This window comes from Coregonus lavaretus (genome assembly GCF_964263955.1).
Source record: "Coregonus lavaretus genome assembly, chromosome: 28".
NCBI classification, from domain to species: Eukaryota; Metazoa; Chordata; class Actinopteri; order Salmoniformes; family Salmonidae; genus Coregonus; species Coregonus lavaretus.
Genome location: NC_140015.1, coordinates 40055529 through 40064762, shown reverse-complemented (window position 1 = coordinate 40064762; position 9234 = coordinate 40055529). Strand labels below are relative to the sequence as shown.

The 9234-nt window shown below is 45.7% G+C and overlaps 1 protein-coding gene across 2 annotated transcripts in view; it reads left to right on the top strand.

Annotated features, from left to right (window-relative positions):
• LOC311103558 (actin-related protein 2/3 complex subunit 1A-B-like) overlaps positions 1 to 4195 on the top strand; it is a 15687-nt gene extending 11492 nt beyond the window's left edge. For both annotated transcript variants that reach the window (XM_084145146.1, XM_084145147.1), the window contains one exon: positions 3704 to 4195. In XM_084145146.1, coding sequence (XP_084001272.1) covers positions 3704 to 3709 — 6 coding nt within the window. In that variant the 3' untranslated portion in view covers positions 3710 to 4195. The remainder of the gene's footprint in view (positions 1 to 3703) is intronic.
• Positions 4196 to 9234: the final 5039 nt, after the last annotated feature.

Below are 9234 nucleotides of genomic sequence, written 5' to 3'. Positions count from 1 at the left end.
ATGGCATCCTAATCCCTATATAGTGCATGGCATCCTAATCCCTATATAGGGCATGGCATCCTAATCCCTATATAGGGCATGGCATCCTAATCCCTATATAGTGCATGGCATCCTAATCCCTATTTAGTGCATGGCATCCTAATCCCTATATAGTGCATGGCATCCTAATCCCTATTTAGTGCATGGCATCCTAATCCATATATAGGGCATGGCATCCTAATCCCTATTTAGTCCATGGCATCCTAATCCCTATATAGGGCACGGCATCCTAATCCCTATATAGGGCAAGGCATCCTAATCCCTATATAGGGCATGGCATCCTAATCCCTATATAGGGCATGGCATCCTAATCCCCATTTAGTGCATGGCATCCTAATCCCTATTTAGTGCATGGCATTCTAATCCCTATATAGGGCATGGCATCCTAATCCATATATAGGGCAAGGCATCCTAATCCCTATATAGGGCATGGCATCCTAATCCCTATATAGGGCATGGCATCCTAATCCCCATTTAGTGCATGGCATCCTAATCCCTATTTAGTGCATGGCATCCTAATCCCTATATAGGGCATGGCATCCTAATCCCTATATAGTGCATGGCATCCTAATCCCTATTTAGTGCATGGCATCCTAATCCCTATATAGGGCATGGCATCCTAATCCATATATAGGGCAAGGCATCCTAATCCCTATATAGGGCATGTCATCCTAATCCCTATATAGGGCATGGCATCCTAATCCATATATAGGGCAAGGCATCCTAATCCCTATATAGGGCATGGCATCCTAATCCCTATATAGGGCATGGCATCCTAATCCCCATTTAGTGCATGGCATCCTAATCCCTATTTAGTGCATGGCATCCTAATCCCTATATAGGGCATGGCATCCTAATCCCTATATAGTGCATGGCATCCTAATCCCTATATAGGGCATGGCATCCTAATCCCTATATAGTGCATGGCATCCTAATCCCTATATAGGGCATGGCATCCTAATCCCTATATAGTGCATGGCATCCTAATCCCTATTTAGTGCATGGCATCCTAATCCCTATATAGTGCATGGCATCCTAATCCCTATATAGTGCATGGCATCCTAATCCCTATATAGAGCATGGCATCCTAATCCCTATATAGGGCATGGCATCCTAATCCCTATATAGTGCATGGCATCCTAATCCCTATATAGGGCATGGCATCCTAATCCATATATAGGGCATGGCATCCTAATCCCTATATAGGGCATGGCATCCTAATCCCCATATAGGGCATGGCATCCTAATCCCTATATAGGGCATGGCATCCTAATCCCTATATAGTGCATGGCATCCTAATCCCTATTTAGTGCATGGCATCCTAATCCCTATATAGGGCATGGCATCCTAATCCCTATATAGGGCATGGCATCCTAATCCCCATATAGGGCATGGCATCCTAATCCCTATATAGGGCATGGCATCCTAATCCCTATATAGGGCATGGCATCCTAATCCCTATATAGGGCATGGCATCCTAATCCCTATATAGTGCATGGCATCCTAATCCCTATATAGGGCATGGCATCCTAATCCCTATATAGTGCATGGCATCCTAATCCCTATATAGTGCATGGCATCCTAATCCCTATATAGGGCATGGCATCCTAATCCCTATATAGTGCATGGCATCCTAATCCCTATATAGTGCATGGCATCCTAATCCCTATATAGTGCATGGCATCCTAATCCCTATATAGTGCATGGCATCCTAATCCCTATATAGTGCATGGCATCATAATCCCTATATAGGGCATGGCATCCTAATCCATATTGTTACAAAACCAATAACTCACCTACTGATTTTGCTGCACTCATTATGTATAGGGGTCTTAGTCCTGGTTACATGGTCTGTAACCTGACTCATTATGTCTAGGGGTCTTAGTCCTGGTTACGTGGTCTGTAACCTGACTCATTATGTCTAGGGGTCTTAGTCCTGGTTACATGGTCTGTAACCTGACTCATTATGTCTAGGGGTCTTAGTCCTGGTTACGTGGTCTGTAACCTGACTCATTATGTCTAGGGGTCTTAGTCCTGGTTACATGGTCTGTAACCTGACTCATTATGTCTAGGGGTCTTAGTCCTGGTTACATGGTCTGTTACCTGACTCATTATGTCTAGGGGTCTTAGTCCTGGTTACATGGTCTGTAACCTGACTCATTATGTCTAGGGGTCTTAGTCCTGGTTACATGGTCTGGAACCTGACTCATTATGTCTAGGGGCCTTAGTCCTGGTTACATGGTCTGTAACCTGACTCATTATGTCTAGGGGTCTTAGTCCTGGTTACATGGTCTGTAACCTGACTCATTATGTCTAGGGGTCTTAGTCCTAGTTACGTGGTCTGTAACCTGACTCATTATGTCTAGGGGGTCTTAGTCCTGGTTACATGGTCTGTAACCTGACTCATTATGTCTAGGGGTCTTAGTCCTGGTTACATGGTCTGGAACCTGACTCATTATGTCTAGGGGGTCTTAGTCCTGGTTACATGGTCTGTAACCTGACTCATTATGTCTAGGGGTCTTAGTCCTGGTTACATGGTCTGTAACCTGACTCATTATGTCTAGGGGTCTTAGTCCTAGTTACATGGTCTGGAACCTGACTCATTATGTCTAGGGGTCTTAGTCCTGGTTACATGGTCTGTAACCTGACTCATTATGTCTAGGGGTCTTAGTCCTGGTTACATGGTCTGTAACCTGACTCATTATGTCTAGGGGTCTTAGTCCTGGTTACATGGTCTGTAACCTGACTCATTATGTCTAGGGGTCTTAGTCCTGGTTACATGGTCTGTAACCTGACTCATTATGTCTAGGGGTCTTAGTCCTGGTTACATGGTCTGTAACCTGACTCATTATGTCTAGGGGTCTTAGTCCTAGTTACATGGTCTGTAACCTGACTCATTATGTCTAGGGGTCTTAGTCCTGGTTACATGGTCTGTAACCTGACTCATTATGTCTAGGGGTCTTAGTCCTAGTTACATGGTCTGTAACCTGACTCATTATGTCTAGGGGTCCTAGTCCTAGTTACATGGTCTGTAACCTGACTCATTATGTCTAGGGGTCTTAGTCCTAGTTACATGGTCTGTAACCTGACTCATTATGTCTAGGGGTCCTAGTCCTAGTTACCTGGTCTGTAACCTGAGTTGATGTGTGCATAAATGTGAGAAGTCAGCGTATTCAGCCAGGTGTTGAATGTACGTACCCAGGAGACAGCAACTTACCGAGATCAGGACCAGCTCCATCATGGTCGGCCATTCCAAAGCAGATTATTCATATGTTCATGGTGACAAAGTAAACATGTACAAAAAGCCCACTACAAAAAAGACACGCCCAACTAAAGAGGTTTTCTAACATAAAAGAATAAACAAAAGCCGTCTGAGAGGCTTCTGGTCTCCTCTCCCTTCATTGGCTGCACCTGATGATGTGCTTATCGAGGCTTAGCTCAGCACCTCGACCCAGCTGCTGCCACCTGGGGGATGGAGTGTGGAAGTGTCTCCTGGACAGTGTGTTTGTCTATGTCCCAACACTAACCTATCCCTGATATCATAACACCATACAGTGCACTACCTTTGACCCAGAGACCTATGGGTAAAACTCAGGCTGTTATAATCTGTTTATATTACATGTATGAACCTGTTTTCCTTCCTCTTCTCTCTGTCTCCCTGCAGCACTGAGTTCATGGAGGATGCTAGATCCGTAGGCTGTGTCCTGCCATCTGTGTGGTCAGCATCACTTCAGCTGACCATGGGACTCACCACTACCAGTTGTTATTAACATCAACATCAAGCAGTTAGTCACACCAGGGTTGGGGTCAATCCCATTTAAATTCCATTCAATTCAGAAAGCAAACCAAATTCAAATTCCTCTTTAAAATGTTCCTCATTGAAAAGCATTGAAGAGAATTGGAATTTCAGTGTACTTCCTGAATTGACTGGAATTTAAATGGAATTGACCCCAACACTGAGTCACACCACTGTCAAGTTACCTATTATTTTACACAGATAGATGTGTTATCGTGTGTATTACTGAGGCATTCATTTTCACCTGGAACAGTAGACGTTTCTGAAGCTTCAAGATGTTTCGCAAATAAATCAGGTTGCTTTGTGCTGGGTTTCAATCAATGAATCAATATTGTTGAATAAATAAACATGCTTTCTACAGATTCTGGTGGACTGAGTTTTCATATTGTACCGTGGTTCCAATGTGATAAAAGGACTCATACCCAAGTGAAACGTTTGGTGTATATTTCTAATACTGTAATAAGGCATATTATTATATAAATCATATTGTCCATCCCTGGCTGAGGGCTACACTTCAACAAGTTATTGTGTCTATGGCAGTTTGGCTACAGTGAATCTACACTCCAGAACTGTTATAAATTATACACATTTAAATACAAAGTAAAAGGCTGCTGCAGGTGGTTGAGGGTCGCTCAAGGAGAAATCAAGGAAGGTCAATGTTTTGCCGGCTGTTACTACTGTGAATGAATAGCTTTTCTTGTCGACCACCGCCACTGTGACCACCTTCCACTGTGACCACCTTCCACTGTGACCACCTTCCACTGTGACCACCTTCCACTGTGACTACCTTCCACTGTGACCACCTTCCACTGTGACCACCTTCCACTGTGACCACCTTCCACTGTGACCACCACCACTGTGACCACCTTCCACTGTGACCACCTTCCACTGTGACCACCGCCACTGTGACCACCTTCCACTGTGACTACCTTCCACTGTGACTACCTTCCACTGTGACCACCGCCACTGTGACCAGCTTCCACTGTGACCACCTTCCACTGTGACCACCTTCCACTGTGACTACCTTCCACTGTGACCACCTTCCACTGTGACCACCTTCCACTGTGACCAACTTCCACTGTGACCACCGCCACTGGTTTGAGTTCTCCGTGACATAACAACATGCAGAGTTACTAGCCGCTAGAGAGGAAGAGGCGGAGCCAGAGGGTTTACTCACGTCAAAGTCTGTCCACGGGGGGAATACAGCGTTATTCAATGTGTTTCTATGGTCTTAATAAGCAGACTGATAGCTTGTCGCCTGCCTTGCCGCCTTCAGGACAACAACTCATTATATACAGTTTCTCTGCTACTACTGCATAGCTTATGCTAGGGGCGTTAGCCGACCTCCCTTTCCCCTAGAGGAGCCAATCAAAACAAACCTTTTCCCCACCTGACCATAGATAATGATAGCGAAAGCGCTGAGTATGCAAATCATTTTAGAACACCTGATCTGTCCATGACATAGACTGACCAGGGGAATCCAGGTGAAAGCTATGATCCCTTAGTGATGTCACCTGTTAAATCCACTTCAATCAGTGTAGATGAAGGGGAGGAGACGGGTTAAAGAAGGATTTTTAAGCCTTGAGACAATTGAGACATGGATTGTGCATGTGTGCCATTCAGAGGGTGAATGGGCAATACAAAATATTTAAGTGCCTTTGAACAAGGTATGGTAGTAGGATCCAGGCGCATCGGTTTGTGTCAAGAACTGCAACGCTGCTGGGTTTTTCACGCTCAACAGTTTTCCGTGTGTATCAAGAATGGTCCACCACCCAAAGGACATCCAGACAACTTGACACAACTGTAGAAAGCATTGGAGTCGACATGGGGCAGCTTCCCTGTGGAACTGTCACGATCGTCTTGAAGAGAAGTAGACCAATGCGCAGCGTGTTGAGCGAACATAATACTTTATTATATTAAAGCACAAAACAATAAACGACTAGTGAAGTCCACGGTGACAAAGACCGACAAGGAACAAAAACCCACAAACACAAAGTGAAACACAGACAGTTAAATATGGCTCCCAATCAGAGACAACCAGCAACCAGCTGACACTCGTTGCCTCTGATTGGGAGTCACTCAGTCAAACATAGAAAATGACGAACTAGAACCCCCAACAAAGAAATAGAACACATAGAATGAACACACCCTGGCTCAACATATTGAGTCCCAGAGCCAGGGTGTGACAGGAACACTTTCCACACCTTGTACAGTCCATGCCCCGACGGATTGAGGCTGTTCTGATGGGCAACTCAATATTACGAAGGTGTTCCTAATGTTTGGTATACTCAGTGTACACAGTAGTTAAGCAATAAGGCCAGAGGAGGTGTGGTATATGGCCAATATACCATGGCTAAGGGCTGTTCTTATGCACGACGCAGTGCAGAGTGCCTGGATACAGCCCTTAGCTGTGGTATATTGGCCATATACCACAAACCCCAGAGGTGCCTTATTGCTGTTATAAACTGGTTACCAAAGTACTCAGAGCAGTAAAAATACATGTTTTGTCATACCCGGTCTGATATACCACGGCTTTCAGCCAATCAGCATTAAGGGCTCGAACCACCTAGTTTATAATTCCCGTTATAGCGTCTGTGAGCGCACAGGCAGCGCCATTGAGGTAATCTCCATTTTGAAGTAGTACATCGATGACCCGGTTGGAACCCGGTTGTACTCCAACCGGGTCATCAGGAGGGATCCCGTGTAGCTCAGTTGGTAGAGCATGGCGCTTGCAATGCCAGGGTTGTGGGTTCGATACCCACGGGGGGCCAGTCTGAAAAAATGTATGCACTCACTAACTATAAAAACGTCTACTAAATGACAAAACTTTTTTATTTTTTTATCAGCCAATGAATTTGGAAGTCCCACCCAGTTGACTACATTAAAATGGTGGAAGCCAAGATTGTCTATTATTTAGATATGATAGTCAAGTGACCGCTCTGACAATGGAAATACATGTCTTCAAAGATGGAAGGCAGGCGGGAGGAGGCGAGATCAGGTGGGACCATTCTAGCCAATGAGAGGGCAGATACACCTGCGAACAACAGGCCATAGAGATAGACAGAGGACTCATCTTTGTATCTGTGCCATTAAGATGTTAAGATGGCGTTGCAGCCTTTTTATGGGCTCCTGACTAATTCTGCTATTTTGTGTGTTTTTCTTACGCTGATCTTAACTTTTTGTTTTACATAATGTCTCCGCTTTCATTTGCTATGACCGAAAACAGCTTCAGGACATCTGAACAGTGATCACTAACCTCAATTTGGATGACAATTTCTACTTCAACGAGTCGGCAGCGCTGGACGTTCTGCTTACTCCGGACCAGGCCCTAATCCCCGGGTCTCGAAAGAAGAAGCGATGGCACAAGAGAGGCAGACGAGCCGGCATCCTGATGAGACTACGATGGTGAGTAAATAAACCCTCTGTCCTTTTGATTGGCTAACGTACAGTCACTAGAGAACAAGCTGGACGAGCGCCGTTCGAGACTATCCTATCAACGGGACCTGAACAACTGTAATATTGTATGTTTTTCTGAGTCGTGGCTGAACAAGGACATGGATAACATACATCTCGCTGGTTTTTCCATGCATCGTCAAGACCGGATGGCAGCCTCGGGTAAAACAAAGGGGGGAGGAGTCTCTTTGTTAACAACAGCTGGTGCGCGATCTCTAATGTTAAGGAAGTATTTTGCTCTTCTGAGTTAGAATATATCATGATAAGCTGCAGACCATACTATTTATTTTTTTACGCTGTCTATTTACCACCACAAACCGATGCTGGCACTAAGACCGTACTCAACGAGCTGTATAGGGCCATAAGCAAACAACAAAATGCACATCCAGAGGCGGCGCTCCTAGTTGCCGGTGATTTTAATGCAGGGAAACTTAAATATGTTTTACCTCATTTCTACCAGCATGTCACCTGTGCAACTAGAGGTGACAAAACTCTAGATAACCTTTACTCCACACACAGATATGCATACAAGGCTCTCCCTCGCCCTCCCTTTGGCAAATCTGACCATAACTCTATCCTCCTGATTCTTACTTACAAACCAAAACTCAAACAGTAAGTACCAGTGATGTGTTCAATACGGAAGTGGTCAAATAAAGCAGATGCTGAGCTACAGGACTGTTTCGCTAGCACAACAGCAACAGCAGATGCTAAGCTACAGGACTGTTTCGCTAGCACAACAGCAACAGCAGATGCTAAGCTACAGGACTGTTTCGCTAGCACAACAGCAACAGCAGATGCTAAGCTACAGGACTGTTTCGCTAGCACAACAGCAACAGCAGATGCTAAGCTACAGGACTGTTTCGCTAGCACAGACTGGAATATGTTCCGGGATTCATCCGATAACATTGAATAAGTACATCGACAACGTCGTCCCCACAGTGACCGTACGTACATACCCCAACCAGAAGTATTACAGGCCCATCCACACTGAGCTAAAGGCTAGAGCTGCCGCTTTCAAGGAGCAGGACACTAATCCGGGCACTTACAGTGTAAGAAATCTCGGTACAACCTCCAATGAGCCATCAAACAGGCAAAGTCTCAATACATGACTAAAATCGAATCCTACTACGCCAGCTCTAATGCTCATCGGATGTGGGAGGGCTTGCAAACTATCATGGATTACAAATGGAAATCCAGCCGCGAGCTGCCCAGTGACGCAAGCCCAGTGACGCTTCAAGGCAAGCAACACTGAACCATGCATGAGAGCACCACCTGTTCCGGACGACTGTGGGATCTCGCTCTCCGTAGCCGATGTGAGTAAGACCTTCAAACAGGTTAACATTTACAAGGCCATGAGGCCAGACAGATTACCGGGACGCGTACTCAGAGCATGCGCTGACCAGCTGGCAAGAGTCTTCACTGACATTTTCAACCTCTCCCTGACCCAGCCTGTAATATCTACGTTTCAAACAGACCACCATAGTCCCTGTGCCCAAGAACGCCAAGGTAACCTGTCTAAATGACTATCTCCCCGTAGCACTCACATCTGTAGCCATGAAATGCTTTCAAAGGCTGGTCATGGCTCACATTAACACCATCATGCCAGACACCCTGGACCCAATCCAATTCGCATACCGCCCCAACAGACCCATAGATGACACAATCTCTATTGCTCTCCACACTGCACTCTCCCACCTGGACCAGAGGAACACCTATGTGAGAATGATGTTAATCGACAACAGCTCAGCGTTCAACACCATAGTGCCCTCCAAGCTCATCACTAAGCTAAGGACCCTGGGACTGAACACCTCCCTCTGCCACTGGATCCTGGACTTCCTGATGGGCCGCCCCCCAGGTGGTGAGGGTAGGCAACAACACAAATGTCACGCTGATCCTCAACACTGGGGCCCCTCAGGGGTGCGTGCTTAGTCCCCTCCTGTACTCCC